A 20,994-nucleotide genomic window follows, 5' to 3' on the forward strand; every position below is an offset into this window, starting at 1 on the left:
TCAGTGCAGTATCTTTCCTATACATTCTTTAGCACAAGTGGAGAGACAGGGCAACAGAGTCTGGAAAATACTACACACATGTACTGTACATTCATCGCTCTTTGTCCTCTGACGTCTCTTTCTGTCAGGTTGCTCAGATAGTCAAGAGAGAGATGGAGTCAGCGGTCAAACTGTATGTAAAGCTAAAGGCCAAAGTCAAGGTGGGACCCAGCTGGGGTAATTTGCAGGACCTCGATATATAATGTTTTAGTGCTGTGGAATCAAATACCATGCAGTCATTGCTTAAGGTTGTGTGATATGTAAATTATTTGTACTAGTATTTTTAACAATTATATGAAAAGGAATGAAATGTAAGACAAATCCAGTCTACATGAACTTTATATCTCTAGAATGTATTTATAATTATATTTTTGTGTACAGTGTCAAATTATACTTGTAAAAAAAAAATTACATTTCTTTTATTGGTGTCCCAATACTTGTTATTAATGAGATTTTGTGTATGATGGTATCCGGTGTTATGTAATAAACTAAAACAAAATAAGAGTACTTGAGCGAATTGGTTTTTCCTCCATTTTCAAAGCTTGTGATGCTTTTAAAACAAAGACTCTGAGCCTCTTTAGTCTTGAGGACATCCTGAAAACTCACATTTTATTGGACCATTGGTTGAGTTGTCTGTCACAAGAACATACATCATTATCATTGTCACTCGTTAACACTGTTTTGTTTTACATTTATGACATTCACTGCACAAGAAGTGTTGTCAGAATGAGACATTTTCTTTGCAAAGTGAAATTTACCGCCTTTGTTTATGGGGAGAGAAATAAATGTGTTCAAGGAAGCATTTTGTGTGACTTCAGTCTTAGTTATTTGGCTGCAGGCCAGAGGGTCATTTTTTTAAGACACAGATGATAACCTGTTAGAGGACTGTCTCCTCAGGTGGTTCTCAATAACATTAGATTGTTAAATGATTCTATTTAAAAGTATATTGACATTATTGCCACTATAAGCCAATGCAGACTATTTCAAATACCTTTTTCAAAACTATGCATAAGGCAATTTATACCTCTGGATAAACACTTTTAGGATGAATTTTTTCATCGTTGATTAACAATTAACCAGTGCACCATGACTCAGAGCTCATTAACCGGCTCAGTTTGACACAGAAACTGACAAAAATGAGTAACAAGTAAATAAATACATGTCATGGACACACATCCATAAACAAATGCAACAAATAAATCATGAACAGTTATGATTTAAAAAAAAAAAACAAAAACAAAACAGTAGGAGTGTGATCCCAGATGTTGGTACAGTTATATCGTGTCTGTCAAAAAAACCTTTTTCTGTGTGTGAAACAGCCTTTCAACTCATGCAATGATTTAATCTAATGAACATATTGTTTACCCAACTGTGTTAACTGATGTCATTACCAACATGTTTAACAAGATAGGTAAAACTAACAGTAACTAGCAGGTGGTTTTATCCATAGTGTCGAGTGCAACACACATTGGTTGCGTCACAGAGCTGCACATCCATTGGTGTCTGTAGCACACAGCGACCATGAATTCCACACAGAAGAAGTAGACAAGCTACTGCAGCCACGATGTGGATCTGTGGAGCTATGTGAAAAACACTACTTCTCTAAACAGTTGACGTGCGTCAGTTCTGGGAAACAGGACATTGACAATTTCCCAGGAGTTGACTTGCGTCAGCCTGCTATGGAGCATGTCCAGACCAGCACTGCAACTGATGGTTATTCTCAGTGTTGATTAATCTATCAATTATTTTCTTGATTAATCATTTGGTCTATAAACTGGTGAAAAATGTTGATTGTTTCGCAAAGCCCAAGGTGATGCCCTAAAATGTCCCGACCAACAGGTCACAACCCAAAAATATTTAATTTACTATCACAGAAAATATTCACATTTGAGAAACTGGAATCAGAGAATTTGGACATTTTTTCCTTTAAAAATGACTCAAATGTTGAATCAATTATTAAAATAGTTGGCGATTAATGGTATTGTTGCAGTTCTAGTCAAGACTCTGCGATGTGTGTTGCTCTTTAACTTTTGGGTAATATCCATCCCCTGTGATATAAATGTGTTTTTATGAGGCAAAGTGATCATAAAAGAAAACAATCATCTGCAGACAACAATATTTAGTGTCTTTGGTGGTTTCTCCGTTGTCCACTGACCTGTTGCACCTCTAAATTATTCTACAAATATTTGCTTCACCTGTTTCTACTAGGGGAGATGGCCCAACAACTGGCAAATTCTGTGGTTGGCAATATTTTCAAAGCCAGGGGGAGGAGAGGACAAAGATATGATGCCTACTATCTACAAATTCACTTTATAGTCCCCAGCAGTCCTCCCACCACCTCCCTTAGGGCCTAGTGGATTTAAAACAGAAATGAGATGTTGGAGTACGCAGGTTTCTGTAAACAGTTTTTAGTCAGACTCACTGCCAAAAAAAAGGTTATTAATCAATTAAGGCATCGACACAGGCGGAGCTGTGCATTTCACCAGAGTAGAAAACAGAACAGAGAAAATGTATGTACACAAGTACAGTTAAGTGCTACTCAAGCAGCCTCGTGTTCCACTGGCTAGATCTGAGGCAAGAAAAACAGGGACCAGGACTGGTCTTTTCTTGCTCCATGAAGTACGGGGGGAGGCTTATGCTGGGGCCAGGAGCTTTGCCCGCATCAGATAACATCCTGGGGGAAAGCTCTTGGCCCTGGCCCAGGTTATTGGGGTACAACAGTATACATGAAAGAAGGGATGTAAGGACACAGGAGGTTTGAGGACGATGTCTAGGAAGGTGTCAGGGCGTCTCTCCATTGTGGCTGAAGTAGTACCTGACAGGGGGGCCAGGGAGGTCCTCATCTCCATCTGCCTCCGGAGCGAATGACACGGTGAGGTCAACGTAACGGCGGTCCATTGATGGCTTGATCAGCTTCTGCATCCTACAGAGAGTCAGAGACAAAAGGGTTAAGTCAATCTGATCAGTTTAGACAAGGGGTGAATTATTTCAGTGTGAAGAAGCAGGGTTTCTTATAAAATAGGGTATTCCCATTAGCTTTAGTCCAGGAAAACTCCAAATATACAAAAAGAAGGAAGGGCTGACAGGGTGGTGTGGTGATGAGGAAGACCATTCTTTGACTTGCAAGACACTGACTCCCTACCAGCCCAGAAGGTGCTGCTTCTTGAAAAAAAAAAGGAAGCATCAAGAAAAAAAGCATCTCTTTCTAGGTAAAGCACTTACGTCAGTTTAAGTCTCTTTGAGTGTCCAGGCATCACAGGCACATAGAGCATCTTCACACCATGGACGACCATAGTGGGTTCAATTCCATACTTTTCCTGAAATTAAACAGCAAATCAACAAAATAATTATTTGACAGATAAACTACAAAAAAAGTTATCCAAAAACCTCATGGAAAGTGCATGGTAACTGCAGGTGAATGACTAAAGTGCCAACAGAGTTGGAGCAAATGTTTCTCACCCTCACTGCATTCATGAAGTCAGAGAGAGTGAAGTCCTCATGGCCAAAGATAGTCCAACAGTCCCAGATGGAAAAGTAGATGTTGTCCCTGGGAAAGACATTGTGGAGCTGTCACTACACTGCATATTAATAATGAGGAAACAAACACAGGCTAAACATGCTGTATTTGTTGAAAATTGTACTACACAGTGACATAACTGTCAAAAAATAACTGTTTCATCAACCTTTAAGCAGAGTGAGAGAGATATTGTGTGTGTGAGATTATAACTGTACATTTCCCCCTACCTGATGAGTGTCTGTTTAACCGGGGCAGGTTCAGTGAGCACTACTACAGGAATGGCCAAGTTAAAGAAGCAGTTTTTGAAAGACTCAAACCCATAGCCTCCAACCACTTTAATCAACTCCAAGGCCACCTAAGGAAAAAAAAATCATTCAGCTTGATAAAGAATACATGGAATTCATTTCAGTAAATCAAACACAGATATGCATGTTGATACCCTAATAAATCCGAGCAATTGTAATGATATTATCAGCTACATGTTGTTATTCTAAATACCTAAATTTGCTGTTCTTAAATTAAAGTGACAATTGAGTAAATATCTGTTGATGTTTCACAATAATTGAAGCAAGTTAAACTGTCAATATACACTCCCCGGCCACTTTATTAGGTACACCTGTTCAACTGCTCATTAACGCAAATATCTTATCAGCCAATCACGTGGCAGCAACTCAATGCATTTAAGTATGTAGACATGGTCAAGACGATCTGCTGAAGTTCAAACCAAGCATCAGAATGGGAAAGAAAGATGATTTTAGTGACTTTGAACATGCCGTGGTTGCTGGTTCCAGACGGGCTGGTCTGAGTATTTCAGAAGCTGCTGATCTACTGGGATTTTCACGCACAACCATCTCCAGGGTTTACAGACAATGGTCCAAAAAAGAGAAAATATCCAGTTCTCTGGGCAAAAAAGCCTTGTTGATGGCAGAGGTCAGAGGAGAATTGCCTGACTAGTTTGAGCTGATAGAGAGGCTACAGTAACTCAAATAACCACTCGTTACAACCGAGGTATGCAGAAGAGCATCTCTGAACACACAACACATCGAACCTTGAAGCAGACGGGATACAACAGCAGAAGACCACACTAGATGTCACTCCTGTCAACTAAGAACAGGAAACTGAGGCTACAATTCACACAGGCTCACCTAAATTGGACAATAAAAAATTGGAAAAACGTTGCCTGGTCTGATGAGTCTCGATTTCTGTTGTGGCATTCAGATTGTAGGGTCAGAACTTGGTGTAAACATGAAAGCATGGACCCATCCTGCCTTGTATCAATGGTTCAGGCTGGTGGTGGTGGTGGTGTACTTCTTTTTTTTTCTCAGAACACTTTGGGCCCCGTAGTACCAATTAAGCTTCGTTTAAACGCCACAGTCTACCTGAGTATCATTGCTGACCATGTCCATCCCTTTATGACCACAGTGTACCCATCTTCTAATGGCTACTTCCAGCAGGATAACACACCATGTCAAAAAGCTCAGATCATCTCAAACTGGTTTCGTGAACATGACAATGAGTTCAGTGTACTGAAATAGCCTCCACAGTCACCAGATCTCAATCCAATAGAGCACATTTGGGATGTGGTGGAACGGGAAATTCGCATCATGGATGTGTAGCTGACAAATCTGCAGAAACTGCATGATGCCATCATCTCAATATGGCTCAAAATCTCTGAGGAATGTTTCCAGCACCTTGTTAAATCTATGCCACAAAGAATTAAAGCAGTTCTGAGAGCAAAAGGGGGTCCAACCCGGTACTAGCAAGGCGTACATACTAAAGTGGCTGCCTGGTGAGTGTATGTCAACTTTCAATCTGACGATCTCAATACATAAACATGAGTATCAGTGACTCATGTGTTCTCACCAGTCCAGCCACAGCAGCTGTTGCCGTGGCAATAGCGGGGATGATCTTGCCAGCGATGCGTTTGGTCTTGAGTCTGTCAGCTGGCTCGATGGAGTACATCTTGGCTCTGAGAGCAGATGCTGATGCGACAAAGTCCATGTGGCCGTTGCTGTCGTCGTCCTTTTCAAATAGCAGTGGACTCATCTGTAGCCTCCCTACAGATTGCACGTGAAAGCACACACATTATCATTATCACACATTAGTTTTACAGGATAAAATAATGACATTATAATGATGTACCCTTACAGATTTCAGCTTTGAATTGTACCTGTCATCTTGAGTCTTTATTTAAAAAAACAAAAACAAAACAACCTATGGATCTGTTTTTCCTCTGTGTACCTGGTGTGACGTCAGTAGCGATAGCCTGCTCCAACTGTGCAATGGCCTCCCTCTCCTCTTCACTGCTTAGAGGCAACTTCATATAGTCAGGCTTCTTTGCTGTCTCATCTGTTTCTATACACTGGGACAACAATCCACAAGATTAGGTTTATTCAACACTCAGAGAGAAATCAAGGACTAGATTGATGAACAAGCTTACTTTCTCTGAGGGCTGGTACTCAGGAATCTTGACATCAGAGAGAATCCTGGTCACGGCCTCTTCAGAGAGATCCTGAGAGGGAAGGACAGAAAATGCAGTGAGTCTGTTTGCGTAAGTGTGTTTATATATATATATATATATATATATATATATATATATACACACACACATATACATATACATACATACACACACACACACACACACATATATACACACTAAATGACCCACCTTCTCTGAGTAAGGGATGTTATAAATCCCTGCCAAGAGCCGGGCCATGCTGACGATGAAAGTGAAGTGCCTGATGGGAAAAGGGGAGAGTTTGGTGATCTTAGAGGTGAAACATAAAATACAAGAGGGGCTTAAACAGTAATATAAAAGCAGCATACTTACAAAGTGTCTTTCAAGTCAAATTCAATAGGTGCTGGAGGTCTTTTTGGGGACTGCCAAAACAAACCTAAGGAAGGAGAAAGACTTCACTATATTCTGTGCTTTTAACACTTTACATTGTAGTTACATATATTAATTCTATATGTGTGTTTGGGGGGAAAAAACCTTACTTCCATCTTTTAACCTTGTGTCCAGGGGGAAAGAGTGCAACAGTTGTAGGGCCTACATAAAGATAACATCACACATGTAATCAGTACATTGAGTCTCTTCCTTGTATGAGATGAACCATTTTTGAGACTTGTTACCTTTCTCGTAAAATACTTTTCAAATTTCAGACGAGCTACAGTGATGCAATGTTTCCACTGGCTAGGCCACCTGCTTAGCAGCTTAATGACCTGGAATGACCCCTCCAGACTTTCTCCTGCTTGCATCCTCTGTTCACACATCAAAAAAAAGGTATCATGAAAAACTGTTTTATTGAATGACATATTGCATTGTTGGCATAGAATTACACAAAGGCCATGTTTATTAGGTCAGAACAACACTTATGACACACAAAGTCTTACCTGTAGCACAACTTCAGCTGAGGAGTGGGTCTGCCAGAAGGAGTTGTACATGGAGGGCTTGTGGGCGAACAAATTCTCAAACTAGACAAAAAAGATTCAAAATGAGTACAGTACTGGACAGATACTTTCTAAAATGATAATGATCATTTGCTACATGGAAGAGGAATTTTGTTTGACTTTAAGAGGGCAGACCTTGTCCCTGGCCCACTGGATGGTGTGCTCTATGACAGAAGGGAAAGACTTAAGAGTGCAGAATGGGATTTCTTCTTCTGGGGGGTCTCTCTGGCAAGCAAAGAGAGAGAGATATATGTATATGGAGCAATATATTAAAGTTTGTTCCAGTGAAGCAAACAGACAAGATAAACACATGACATGCAAACTCTCAGGCATACTCACATGGCTATTGTAGGACTCTGTCAAATTTGGCATAATGATTTCTGTGTGTCCTTTAGTTCCCATGGTGCCAGAGTCCAGGAGAGGTCTCTGATTGGATACACAGCGGCTGAAAATGAAATACAATACATAATAATTAAATAAGTGAATATTTCATAAAATACCTTCCTAACTTCTACATTCATGTCATGAGTATGTTCCCTTTAAACTACTTTAAAATTTTCACCGACCAGTCCACATATCTCCGAGCCTCCACGTTGTCCAGCGCGGTGACCACTAGATTCAGGCGGGTGTAGAAGGAATCATTGTAGATCCCCTCAGTAGCCGGACACACCTTGTTGAGGTGAGCGTCCACCTGCAAGTCTGGGTTGATCTCCCGAGAGGCTTCTGCTGCTGTGGTACTCTTCGGTTTCTGAGACAGAGAAAGACAGGAAAAATCCAAGTTTCTTTTACTGTCATTGTGGCAATTAAGTGTTTTAATATCAAGTTTCTCAAAGTGCCAATTCTGATCTTCTATTCAGATTTTCTTACATAGTATAGCTACACATTTATGTGTTGCAGAGGAAGAGCACTAGTGAGAGAAGAGAAGTGTGGAAAAGTGGACATCTGCTCACCTGTATATGATGTGGTCGGAAGAGAAACTGCCGATTCAGGTTGGACTTTTCTATAAGGTCTGGATCTGTGATGCACACCTAAGGATGGACAGATGCAGCGGCCACCAATAAAAATCATTACTATAATTTAAAAAATGCAGTCAAACAGAGAGGGAAGGAGTGCCCACCTCTCCTGAGCTCTTGGCCAATCCCACTCCAAGCAGAGCAAAGTTTTTCAGCATCTCACAGCCGATGGCACCACAGCCCACCTGGAAGAGAAGAAATCGCAGGTGTATTTAGACATAAACCTTAACAGAGATTAATACATAATGGAGTTTCTAGGAATTGTCCAATACCTACCATGAAGACCCTGAGCTTGTGCAGTTCTACACACATTGATTCACCAATGCAAGCTCGTAATCCATCATATCGATCTCCTCTGGGAAAAAACTCCTCAGCATGCAGAGACTGAAGTGGCCGAACGACCTCAATGGCATCAAGATAAAACTTATCACAGGAGAAACAGAGACAGACATAAACACAGTTACAATAGATGGAAAAAAACAGGCTGATAAAGCTAATAAAATGAATGGCTTCCATGGCTGTATTGCAGTGGAGAAATGGGTCCATTTCACTTCCGAAAAGAAGACCTACATGTCTACAGAATTACAATATGATTGTAATAATGGAATTTCAGCTTGTGTGGTTAGATTTATACTGTCAGCCCATGTATGCAGTCTGTGTGATAGATCTTGGTTTCACAGGATGTTTTGAAGGAGACAGAGGCAGAGCTGTGACTCTGTGCTCTCTCTGATCAGATTCACTGATGCAAACAGACCTGCAGCAGGAGTCCAGCTCAATACTGAACTTTAAACTAACTTAAACCCAGTGCAGACCATGTTGGGTAAAATGTGTCCAGCTGTCCATATTGGTATCTGACTGGCAGCACTGTTTGCTCCCCTCTAATTATACGGCAACTTTTTCCACACAGATCCTCACTTGACTGTGACTTACTACACCATTTGCCTCTACTCTTATCAACTTATCTTATCAAAAACTCATGTTGATGTGTTGTGCTGTAATGATCCATTTTTGAAAATGACTCCACAGCGATGCCAACAGAAACACAACATTCACTTTCATGTATGCTGCTGCTGTACATAGTCATGTAAATATCATGGTATAACACACTGACATCATATTAAGATTTATACCAGTATTATCATGAACAATATGACACACCCCTAGCCTACAGTTTAAATTTAGATTGTTTGTTTCAGAGGTGTGACCTACCCACTGCTGTAGAGGTGCAAACTTCCCCGTGATGGCCTTGAGCACTTCCTGACTGGCTATGCCCCCTACAGCTGCTGCTAACGGAGGGAGTGTCCCCCTCGCTGTCCTCGACAGGCAGCGCACCAACTCCATATTCACAGGAGCCTGAGAGGAATGAGGAGGAGAGGAAAGTCACAGAAAGATGTTAGGGCATCTGTATGTTTGCATGCAGGCAATTGTCTGTCATAGAGGTTCAAGAGAATGAGGGATAAAAATAAAAAAAAACAGACAAGAACTCACTTTGTTCCTGAGTGTTGCATTCACTTCCTCGGTTAGCTTCAGTAAAACCTCAGCATCCTGTACACACCTGATGGTATCAAAGTAAAAATGCTTACAACATAATGTGTCACATTTCAACAACTTCACACACTGAAAACCACAGTGAGCATAAATTCTATCTTCATGAGCTGTTTGAGCAGCAGATTTGATCTCTACAGTGAAAAACAGAGAAATATTTTGTTTACCCAGTGTTGGGAAGTCTACTGTGCTGCTCCTGGAAGGTGTCCAGGGCCAACATGGCTGCATGGATCTGTAGCGGGGCCTGATGGAAGGATTTAAAACAGGATTGTGAGGAAACTGCTTGGTTAAACCCAAATGATGAGCAACCCTGGATAACCTGTTTTACGAAGCTGTTTGTCAAGCATCTTTGCAAACCCAATAAAAAAATAGGTATACAACTGGAACAAAAAAAGCAAAAAAAAGGCAAGTGATTCTACTAAAGCAGCGCTTTTGAGCACGTAAGGATCCTGTAGGAATGATGGCTCCATTATTCCTGGGAGCTATTTAGCTGATTAGTAAGTGGGCTATTAACAAGTTATGACCTGATTCGAACTTTACCTACTCTGGAGTATTAAATCATGCAGCAATAATTTATTATTTTTGGTTATGTGCTTTGAAAAATTGATACTCATGAGACTGTAAAACAAGGGTTTAAGTTATAATCCCGCTTTGTGATACAAACCCCGGGACCTGCTTTAAATTCTCACCTCTGGCTTACTGAAGTCTGGAGTCAGGACCTGAGGATCACACAGCTGTCTTTCTAATGTTTCCTGAAATACATAAGTGGATAAATGCACGGGCGCACGCACACACACACACACATACAACTAATGTTTATTTAGAAATGTATATATGCTTTTTTTGGGATATTTCTGGTTGATATGACAACTAGGCGACTTACGAATCTGTATGTCTTGGGGGATTTCACCAGGACAAAGAAACCTCCATGTGCATATATTTGTAGCTGGGATGTGTCTCCTATTGCAAAACTGTAAGGGGAAAGGACTAACACCACACAGACATCCAAACAAAACACACATGCATATGTATATATGAACACAATACAAAAAAAGGACTGAAATGGCTTAGATTAGATTACTGCATTATGATATCAGAGAATATCTCACCAAAAATATGCTCTTGAAAAACTTAAAGATATGACAAAAGTAATAGACCCAGTATGTTCAGAAAAACAGAACATTTGTTTTGCCTTCTGGAAAAATTTACCGCAACCACATTATAATTATTGTGTACATATGTGATTCGATGAGTATGCTGGCGTTACAATCACAATTATGAACTCACAGTACATGCTCTGTAACATCCTTTAATATACTGAACCATTATCTTCAATGTAGACATAATACCTGAAACCTGTCGTGCAGTGCCGTTGAGTTCCTTCATGCCATTGACCTCTCTAAAGACAACACTCTGGCCTGTCTGCAGGCCATGGGGTTGGTTGTCCATGCAGGTTACCACCCCAGGATTGTCCTGAAGGGACAAAAGTCAAAAGGAGATTCATTCATCCTCCTTCCAATGTAGCTCATTATTACATCTGACAATTTGAAAAATTTTCAGATTACCTTAGTGATACTTTGGATGAAAATCTCCTTGGGCTCTTCTCCAGTGGGATCTGACACCTCAAACTCCTCTCCGAAATCACAAAACACCCGCACACAGATACCATATGCATCACAGCCAATGAACTGGCAAGGACATAAGGCAACGCACACAGACAGGTTTGGTTAATATTTGACTACTTGTGTGCTCTGCATTTATAGGACATGCTTTAGCTAATGCCCTATAATGTATAACCTCTACATGGACTGTAGACTTACTCTGATCTGTGGTCGTTGCGAGTGGCAGAACTCATTTACTCTCTTCTGTAGGCTCAATCTGGCTTCAGTGAGAATCACACACTGCAGGAGAGAGAGGAGCACACAGTCAGATATTAAAGGTTGCCTGCAGTCTTCAGCAGATGCAGATTTAAAAATAGTCTATTTTTGAACTGAGATGATGGTGCAATGTGGAAGCAAATGACAATAAGCCATAATTTGACTGTAGTAAACAGGTGACGCAGGCAACCCATGGGCCTTTCAGTGACTAGATGCATCTTCCCTAAATTTTATCAAATTCTAACAGATGATTTAGCCAGTTATAACCTTTCAAATTTTGGCCTTTACCTGCAGCATTCCCACTGATTTAGACACAAGCTGTCCATATTTTGGTAAAAAATATGACTGCAAAATGTGACATACAACAGCTGTAAAGAGGATTATGCTTCAGTGATTTAGGAAGTTTTTATTGACATTTTTATATTATGTCCACCTTGACATCTTGTCTCTATTGGAAGCAAGTTTAACTGCTATGAATCCACGCTAACATCCCTTGTTCTCCATGAAAGAACAAACTACAAACTTTGCAGCCACCTTACAAGTCTACAAGGTTTTGGGTGTTTTCATACTAACAAACAACACAAATTTCTACTCAGGAGAGACTGGGAACAAGCCATTCAACCCATCAGTGGGTCATGGACCAAAGTCTGAAAAACAATTCCTTACCTGATACTTTCTGAGAAAGCTAAGATCAGAGTTGAGATCCAGAGCGGAGGAAGATATGTCAACATGGACATAAGGGTTCAACTCTGCAACCCGAGGGCACACCGCCTCTCCCCTGAGGATGGATGAGAATTCCACAAAGAAGAAGACATTGAGATAGAAGAGTTTTCATGTGTATATGGATTACAGGAGAATACAGGCGAGTAGATATTTCAGAGTGTGAAGACAGTCAGAGGTTTAGAGAACAGCCCGGCTATGTGGTGTGTGTTACCTTGTCCTCAGGCTCAATACATCCTCTTTGCGAATAAAGAAGTTGGAGCCCAGATCCCAGGTCTCACACTGCTTTGTGTCATGGAGGGTGACTGCCTGTACACACATAGAGCACATGTGTACTAAGATACTGTATGCGCACACACAAACACTATGACTGTGAGAAATTTAATTCTTAAGATACTGCAAACAAAACACGTTGGACAATCATGATATTTAGTGAGAGTACCTACCTTCACACCAGCCAGGACAATATTCTTCGCTGTGAAACCACAAAGTTGCTAAGTGTTAACTCATGTTAGGTTCATGTGAATACTATGGCATTAAATATCTTACAGTGCTCTGATGAAAAAATATGTTAGCTTACCTATCTCTATTCCCAGCCCTCCCATTCCACTGAGAAAGACTGAGGACTGGGCCATCTGGTGCATAGCACTGTCTCCCAACACATAGCGCTGGCGGCTGCACAGAGATAAAGGGAGAAAAAGTAAATATGAGTAAATGTGCTACAGCAGTTTCCCAACGTGGGGACTTGTGCAAAGGTAAGGTAAATCTGAGTAGGGCTGCAACTAACGATCTTTTTCTTTGATTAATCTGCTGAATATTTTCTCAATTAATCAATTAATCATTTTGTCTATAAAAAGTTAAGAAAATGGCATTCAAAACTTCTCAGAGCCAACGGTGATGTCTGTCACATTTGACAAATACCATTTGAGAAGCTGAAACTAGAGAATATTTGGCCTTTTTGCTTAAAAAAAATAACAGAAACGATTATTTGATTATCAAAATAATTGCAGATTAATTTTCTGTTGATCAATTAATCATTGCAGCTCTAAAGCTGAGAAGTCACAAGATGTTTAATTGCTAGATAAAATTATGATTAGGATTGTTTGCACATTTCTATTATCTTTACTAATTGTTACTGGTGAAATATTAGACAGTTTTACTTCTTTGTGGCTGTAAAAATATTGAAATCACTCTGCTTTACGCACTAACAGCTCAGACATACAGGTATGAAACCTTTAACAAAAGGAAACAGAGGAGCACTAACAGGGTTTCTGCAGGCTTCATCAAGTTAAATTTAAGACTTTCATCCATAAAAACCATTAGGAGTGTAATGTGAAATAAATGTCAATTTATTTGAATGCATTTCACATTTTTGAAAGAACTCAATGGCAGCATATAACACTCATTCCCAATAATATAACTAATTACTCATTAATCGTGACCTGGACATGGATAAGGAGCAGAAAAAGAATGGATTAATGGAAGGATCGATTAACCAATTAAAAATAAGTAATTCATTTAAAGGTTAGGTTCACAATTTTTTCAAGTCTGTCTTAAAACAACAGTCAGGTGTCCATATGAATACTGAAAGAGGTTTTCCTCACTGTAATCATTCCCCCTGTTCATACTGGCTATTAAAAGATCCCCTTCAAATGCACTTTCAATGCAAGTGATGGGGGCCAAAATACACAGTGTGTCCACACAGTCATTTTGTGTAAAAATGCAATTAAACGTTTATCTGAAGCTTATGTGAGGCTTCAACAATCTGAGTTAGTCATATCAAGTGGATATCTGTCACATTTACAGTCTTTTCGGCATCAAATTCCCTCTTTGTGTTTCCCTGTTGAGCTGCGGTGGAAGTATAGGGACTTTGGCACTAAAAAGAAGAATGTAATGTTGAAAGATATCTACTTGATTTGACTAACTTCAACAGCTGAAGCATCATATTAGTTTCAGATAAACTTTGAAATACACTTTTGCTCATAGGGAGAACTGTGGATTTTGCCACTCTTAACTTACATTGGAAGTGCACCATGAAAGGATCCTGTGATGGCCAGTATGAACAGGAGGAATGATTATGGTAAATAAAAAAAATAAAAACTGTGTCAATGTTCATTTGGGTACCTGACTGTTTTTAAAGAGAGACTTGAAAAACTGAACCCATCCTTTAAGGTCAGAGGTCTGGAACAATAAAATTGGGAATTTTCCAGCCAGGTTTTGTTAAAATTACTTTAAAAAACCCTTTAATAACTAATATAACTGCCTATATTTAAGATCTTCATGACTGAAATTTAATAGTTTTAAATACCCTCTAAGGTCTGTTTTGGAGGAAAACTAAATCAATGCTTTTTCAAGACTTTTCATGGCCTGCAGATACCCTGACCAAGAGCAAAAACTGCATCGACTGTTGTGCAAAGTATAATACTGTCATTTACTGTCTTAACTGTTGTGTAACCTGTCGTTTCAATGATAATGTGTTTTAGAAAGATATTCTTACCTGTACAGAGAGTCGTCAATCTCCATCGAGTCTGCAGCCATGCTGGGAGGGGAAGAGGGGAATTAAACTGTTTGAGAGATAACGACCCTATCTAGAAAGACATACAAAAAGTGCACACGGTGATTAAATAAGCTATAACACTTTTTTTGATTGTTAGCGGTAATAATTTAAAGACAACGCCCTGCTGTAACTGTAGCTAAACGGCTAACTAACTGTGGCTGTCAGTTAATGTTATTGTCCCGGCAACAGTCAGGTAAGGTAACCAAGGAAAAGTAACTGATTAAGTGGCGTCTAAGTTACTAATTACAAAAACGACTTTAATTAATAATAAACGTATCTCGTTAGCCCACACAATAACGCCGGTTGATATCATGAAGCTGCAGAGGAAAGCTCTACGTTAGCAGCTACAGCTAGCATTGAGTGCCACTGCCTGGTGCCGGTGGCGACGACACTTGTCATAAACTCGTTTTTAAAGTTATGACACACACGTTAGGCAACAGGTGACTCCACAGATAAGAGAGCTGTTTAAGAGTTATAATATTAACGAGTAATGTGGGAATTGTTTTGTTAATATTGTTAAAATAAGGCAAAAAAGCATACGTATCTACCTGTCAGTATGCGCGACAAGCTGAAGCGAATGAATGGCTGTGACTGGTTAAAAACTTGGAGTGGTTCCGGGTTACCACGATCACATGATCAAGGTCATCCAATAGTTTCACATTACTGATAAGTCCTACATTTGAGATCTTTGACACTTTTGGAAGTCGTCGACTGTATTTTGGATTGAATTATAGGATTTTCTGTGGACGAAACAACCATAAAGGACGGGTTCACCATTTTTTAAGTCTGTCTTGGTGCCCAAATGAACATCGAAACATGATTTTCTTGCTGTAATCTTTCTTCCTGTTCATATTGAACATTAGAAGATCCCTTCATAATGCACTTACACTGTAAGTGATGAGGGACAAAATCCACAAGCCTCCATCTGTGCAAAAATGTATTTAAATGTGTTTCTAAGCTAATACAACGCCATCCAAATTAGTCAAATCAAGTAGATATCTCTCAACGTTACAGTCTTTTTAGTGCCAAAGTCCCTCTTTTTGTTACTAAACTTCCACCACAGCTCAGCAGGGAAACACTGTCAGAGGAAACACAAAGAGGGAATTTTACGCTAAAAGACTATATGACTGATATGACTAACTCAGACTGCTGAAGCCTCATATGAGCTTCAGATAAACTTTTAAATGCATTTTTGCACAAAATGACTGTTTGGACACACTGTGGATTTGGGCCCCCATCCTTTACATTTAAGGCACATTTGAAGGGGATCTTTTATTAGCCAGAATGAACAGGAGGAATGAGTACAGTTAGGAAAACCTCTTTCAGTGTTCATATGAGCACCTGACTATTGTTTTAAGACAGACTTGAAAAATTGTGAACCTATCGTTTAATGTTGAGTACAACATTTGGGATATAGTATACTTTTGGAAGTATTTCGAAATGAATTACAGGACTTTCTAAGGACAAAGCAACCTTAAATGTCAATCTAAAAACAGGATGTTATCCACTGTTTTCTTTATTCAGATATTTTTAAAGGATTTATACATACTAATACAAATCAGCAAGCAAACAATTACCACAGGCCTGTCCCTCACGTAAAAACCCCTCAATATCATGGGCAAATAAAAGAAAAAAGCTAGTGTACATAGTAATGGCATTAATGGACATTTGTCCAGTTTTGAAAACAGGGCAGAAAAGGTTGCAAGATCTTAGAAAATTTTCTGGATGATGGTGGTGTAGCCCAGCCTTCCATCTGAATATAATCAATCATGGAGTAAACAATATCTCTACTCTTTTAATATTAATAAAGACAATGGACTCTGTTTACCAGCTACTTATCAAGCTACTTATCTTAATAGGATTATATTTTATTGATGAAACTAAATTGTCACCAAGCAAAGCATTATTTATTTTTTCCAATAATATTTAAAAATACCAGTGATAAATTGCAGAAATTAATCAAAAAGCTAAAGAAACAATCCAAACCTTTAACATCATGTATCTTCTCTTCTTCTTAATTATACCTCTGCTCAATGTCTCTAAGTTTAAAACAGCTTCTTTTCTTTATTTATTAAGCTTATGTATTTTTGTTTTATTATATGTATGTGTATCAATGTGCATCTGTGCTGAATAGCAGTGCTCAACTGTTTCAGTGACATGTAACTATATGTAGCATTTAAAAAAACAGTATAGCATTGTATGGTACTGCTTAGAATTGGATCAAGAGAGAGTGCTGAACCAGTTCCAGCCAGAGAGTTGGAACAGACAATACAAAACAGTGTCCAAGACCTTCACTGTTTAAAGAAACAAAGGTCAATAGCCAAGTGAAACATTTACATCATACTGGCTCATTCTGGGTGATGATGTAAGGAAAACAAAAGTCTAGTGCTGTCTTTATTAAATTTGTATAAAACTTGTGTCTGTGAATAAGAGAGTGGACAAGAAACAGTGTGTGTGTCTTTATTAGGTCCATGTATCTGTGTTTTAAATCCCACTTAGTCTGAAGCGTAATCAGTCTCTAATTTGGCTTAATCCTGAATCTGAACAAAGATTGATTCAGTTATTTTGTGATTCATTTGCCTGGGACAGTATCCCTCAACTTCAGACCTCAGAGACACCCTCCCTCTAATCATATTGGTCAAAGACAGACACAGGAACCTCCCCCTGAACTGGAGCCAAAATCATGCACATGAACACAACAGACTCTGAACTCCAAAGTACCACTTCCATCTCTCGGACACCTGCCCATAGATTCACTCTCCTTTGGCAATGTGGTGCAGTCGTATGGCACTGCGTCGGCTCCAGCAGGTCGCTGTTAATTCTTTGAATATCACTGGGGGACTAACAAGCATCATGCAGAGGAAGATGTCAACCCTGCCACGGGTATATGTCACCCGACAGATCCCCCCTGAGGGCCTGAAGATCCTCCGTGAATCTGGACAGTGAGTCATGGTCTCCTGATAAGTCGCTTAAAATTTATGATTTTTTATATAGATGATCCTGTATGACCAATTAATTGAAAAATGTAGCTGATTTGACTCATACTTTTCGGAATTTTAAAAGTCTGCTTTCTGAAGTTCATCATTTACTTTTGAGTAAACAGGACGGCTGATGTTTGCCCCTAGGTTGGTCAGATAAGACTGGTTTAGCCTAAAGGGTGTTCCCCTACAGCAGAGCTATGAAGGCCTACAGTATATGTGATATAGCTTAAGATATTTAATCTATATTAAGGATCCTTTATATATCTGAAAGACTCCCTTTTGGTCCGCTGTGCAGTCTCTTACTGTGTATTTTTGTATCATTTATATGTATTTTTTGTAATGAATTAATTTCCTTCTTTGAATGATAAAGAAACATGGGATTTGATTAGGATCCTCAGTCATGGTTTCTGTTTTCCCAGGGTGCAGTTTGAGCTGTGGGACTCAGATGACATCCCTGTGCCCAGGAAGGAGCTGCTTCAGAAGGTCAAAGGTGTTGATGGCCTGGTCTGTGTGCTGACAGAGAAGATTGATGCTGAATTGTTGGACGCTGCAGGTCTGAAGACAGTCCTTGAATCTGTTGAATGATCTCAGGACAGTGAACAACCTCTCAGATATATGTGTATGTATATGTGTTATACTCCTGCAGGTCCAAACCTGAAGGTCCTCAGCACCATGTCTGTGGGTTTTGACCATCTCACTTTGGAGGAGCTGAAGAAAAGGTGATTCCGATCGTACTTGTGCCTTACAGCCACTGTATTTAGGACTTGAAAAATTCAGACATTTGGTAGTATCAGAAAGGTGACAGTGGCAGAAAGCAATGTGTGTCACTACCCTTCTGCCTTTTGCCCACAAATGTGACTTCTGGAGACAAGAATGAAGGAATGACGACAATATAGACTGCACCATTTTTTACTTGGATTGTCTCATTTTCTTACTGAGGGTAACGCCCTCAGAATTAGAAATATGCTGTAACCACATAGAAATTCAATATATGTTAGCTTTAAAACACATTTATAAAAAGTTAATTAAGTCTGTATGTGTCTGCTTAGTATGTCAAATAAAAAACTAATTGTGAGACCCCACCAATAGAAAAAAAACAGTGCTCCTAATGTTGTGTTTGATGTTTGTGTGTGTTCCTCCACAGAGGGATCCGTGTGGGTTATACCCCTGACGTTCTGACAGATGCTGTGGCTGAGCTGACTGTGGCTCTGCTGCTCACAACCTCCAGGAGGCTCATAGAGGCCACACATGAAGCCAAGACGTAATGTTACACACACACACTCACACTAGAGAACTGAGAACACAGGTTGTGTTTTTTCTGTTATTGGTTAGATGCCTTTCTGACATCTTTGTGTTTCTCTCACCTACAGTGGTGGCTGGGGCACATGGAGAACTCTGTGGCTGTGTGGACATGAGCTGGCTAACAGCACAGTGGGTATCCTGGGCCTGGGGAGGATCGGTGAGTATATTTGAAACACTGCAGACTATACATGCACATTACCCTTTAATTAACTGCCATTTCTGTAAATTTGTTGCCTCTTACAATAGCGTGTTTGTGCTCTAAGGTGTGGCTATCGCTGAGCGTCTGGCACCTTTTAAAGTAAAAAAGTTCATCTACACAGACACAGCCCCCAGGCCTGATCTGGCCAGCACCATCAATGCAGAGTATGGTAAGAATCAGATTCATGACTCATGCCAAATATTTTATTCTGTTACAACTTGTGCACAAAGGTTTCAATGTCAACAAGGCGGATGATGGGGACTTGGTGTGCTAGTTAATTAAAAGCAAAGGTCATTTAATCTCTTTTGATCTTTCAATCCTGATCTCAGTCAAAAATATTCATGAAATGTTTAAATACTATAAATATAAGTGAATGAAATTTTTTCAAATGAGAATTTTCAGACAGCCTTTTCCTGTCATGCCATGTGATGATATCACTGTGCCTCTCCCTTAATCTAGTCTCAATGGATGAGCTGGCAAAGCAGTCAGATTTCCTGGCTGTGTGCTGTGCTTTAACACCAGAGACAAAGGAGATCTGCAACAAGGACCTCTTCCACAAGATGAAAAAGACCTCCATCTTCATCAACACAAGCAGGTACTCCCAACTAAAACAAATATACAGTGCTATCACAATGCGGTAGTTCATGTCTCAATACTTTTTAGCAGGTGTGAGGTACAGTACTTGTGCTTTTCCCGTCTCTCTATAATTCTGGTCTCTCTGTTGTTTCAGAGGTGGGGTGGTAAACCAGGAAGACTTGTATGAGGCTCTATCCACTGGACAGATTGCAGGCGCCGGACTAGATGTCACTGTCCCCGAGCCCCTGCCCACCAGCCATCCACTGTTTACCCTCAAAAACTGTGGTGAGTCTGCCAGACGTCAACCTAAACCCAGTAACACCTTTAAAGGATGAGGCTGGTGGTATTCTGTGTTTTCACATTGTCAACAAATTCCATGAAAAGACTAAAACCAACATTGCGTTAGTTTGTGTCTCGCTACTTTTTGACTTCCTCAGCTTGTCTTTGGATCTCAGTCCCAAGAGTATTGGTTCTGGGCACTGCAGCTTTGTTTTTTGTTTTTTTTTTATTATCAGCTGCTGCTCTGATTATTTCCAGTAGCAGGACAATGTATATTGGACTGAGACTGTGGGAGGAACATGTCATCCAGTACAATAGTGTGGCTCATGGATATGTTTTTATTAGTTTTAAGACAACAATCAAGGTCTACGGCACAGACAAATGAGCTATAGCAGGCTTTGGCCACTCATACAAACACTTGTTTTATCAAGTCATAGCTGATTTTGGTCTATCCATGGGTTTTTTTAAGATTAAGAGAAACACAGAGTATCTCCAGATTTATCCTTAAACTGCCTTGATATTTTTAAAGTAACATATTTATGCCATTTCATAATCAGCATGTTCAACTCTCACGGCCTATCACTTGTCTTATGTTCCCTCTTCCCACAGTGATTCTACCCCATATTGCTAGTGCCTCCTATACTACCCGTAATGCTATGTCTGCCCTGGCAGCAAACAACCTCCTGCTTGGCCTGCAGGGTAAACCAATGATCAAAGAGCTCAAGCTGTGAGAGAAAACTGGCTGAATACTGGACCATCAGTTGAACTCACACACCAAATTGCTTTTCTTTGGGGATTGAGATAAAACTTTTCTTTTTTAATGGTATGTTTCCTTATTTCCTTTATTTCTGACTCTTCAGTCAACTCAACATCAATAACAACATTCAATTCTGTCTTATTCTTGTATCATCTCTATGCTACCTCATAAAAAAAAAT

The 20,994-nt window shown here is 39.7% G+C and overlaps 3 protein-coding genes across 5 annotated transcripts in view; 2 read left to right on the plus strand and 1 right to left on the minus strand.

The window, feature by feature from the left end:
- Positions 1 to 1,403, plus strand: part of polq (polymerase (DNA directed), theta) — a 20,163-nt gene extending 18,760 nt beyond the window's left edge. The window contains exon 35 of the mRNA XM_042428443.1: positions 129 to 1,403. Within this exon, the coding sequence (XP_042284377.1) occupies positions 129 to 242 (114 nt within the window). The 3' untranslated portion in view covers positions 243 to 1,403. The remainder of the gene's footprint in view (positions 1 to 128) is intronic.
- uba6 (ubiquitin like modifier activating enzyme 6) lies at positions 616 to 15,350 on the minus strand. Of its 3 annotated transcripts, XR_006099235.1 has the most exons (33): positions 15,270 to 15,350; positions 14,662 to 14,752; positions 12,745 to 12,839; positions 12,611 to 12,639; positions 12,379 to 12,473; positions 12,111 to 12,222; positions 11,388 to 11,468; positions 11,133 to 11,255; positions 10,917 to 11,040; positions 10,451 to 10,554; positions 10,257 to 10,319; positions 9,735 to 9,811; positions 9,511 to 9,577; positions 9,232 to 9,375; positions 8,299 to 8,445; positions 8,127 to 8,207; positions 7,960 to 8,037; positions 7,576 to 7,757; positions 7,349 to 7,454; positions 7,145 to 7,234; positions 6,953 to 7,033; positions 6,692 to 6,820; positions 6,557 to 6,608; positions 6,390 to 6,453; positions 6,228 to 6,297; positions 5,997 to 6,068; positions 5,798 to 5,918; positions 5,420 to 5,613; positions 3,784 to 3,911; positions 3,499 to 3,586; positions 3,262 to 3,356; positions 952 to 2,962; positions 616 to 913 (listed from the first exon to the last, which is right to left on the minus strand). XR_006099235.1 is itself a non-coding variant. In XM_042428452.1 (32 exons), exons 2-32 carry the CDS (start codon positions 14,700 to 14,702, stop codon positions 2,821 to 2,823), a joined length of 3,075 nt encoding a protein of 1,024 aa, XP_042284386.1. In that variant the 5' UTR covers positions 14,703 to 14,752; positions 15,270 to 15,350; the 3' UTR covers positions 616 to 2,820. The 3 variants fall into 3 exon arrangements, 2 of the variants coding, with proteins under 2 accessions (XP_042284386.1, XP_042284396.1); XM_042428452.1 differs by having other exon boundaries at positions 616 to 2,962; XM_042428462.1 differs by having other exon boundaries at positions 616 to 2,962; positions 14,662 to 14,703; positions 15,270 to 15,332.
- Positions 14,759 to 20,928, plus strand: grhprb (glyoxylate reductase/hydroxypyruvate reductase b). The gene is made up of 10 exons (XM_042428528.1): positions 14,759 to 14,914; positions 17,311 to 17,663; positions 18,122 to 18,255; positions 18,349 to 18,421; positions 18,847 to 18,963; positions 19,073 to 19,161; positions 19,268 to 19,372; positions 19,663 to 19,798; positions 19,934 to 20,064; positions 20,668 to 20,928. Exons 2-10 carry the CDS (start codon positions 17,491 to 17,493, stop codon positions 20,787 to 20,789), a joined length of 1,080 nt encoding a protein of 359 aa, XP_042284462.1. The 5' UTR covers positions 14,759 to 14,914; positions 17,311 to 17,490; the 3' UTR covers positions 20,790 to 20,928.
- Positions 20,929 to 20,994: the final 66 nt, after the last annotated feature.

The sequence above is a fragment of the Thunnus maccoyii genome, chromosome 2 (assembly GCF_910596095.1).
Source record: "Thunnus maccoyii chromosome 2, fThuMac1.1, whole genome shotgun sequence".
NCBI lineage: Eukaryota > Metazoa > Chordata > Actinopteri > Scombriformes > Scombridae > Thunnus > Thunnus maccoyii.

Bases quoted from the DNA above. Each gene is read 5' to 3' on its own strand.
- uba6 (XM_042428452.1), bottom strand. From the start codon at position 14,702: ATGGCTGCAGACTCGATGGAGATTGACGACTCTCTGTACAG. The intron at 7,235-7,348 runs GTGAGTATGCCT...TTTGCTTGCCAG, and splicing joins CAGAGTCCTACAATAGCCAT to AGAGACCCCCCAGAAGAAGA. The intron at 5,919-5,996 runs GTAAGCTTGTTC...TTGTTGTCCCAG, and splicing joins AGTACCAGCCCTCAGAGAAA to TGTATAGAAACAGATGAGAC.
- grhprb (XM_042428528.1), top strand. From the start codon at position 17,491: ATGTGGTGCAGTCGTATGGCACTGCGTCGGCTCCAGCAGGTCGCTGTT. The intron at 18,256-18,348 runs GTCTGAAGACAG...ATACTCCTGCAG, and splicing joins TGAATTGTTGGACGCTGCAG to GTCCAAACCTGAAGGTCCTC. The intron at 18,422-18,846 runs GTGATTCCGATC...GTTCCTCCACAG, and splicing joins TTGGAGGAGCTGAAGAAAAG to AGGGATCCGTGTGGGTTATA.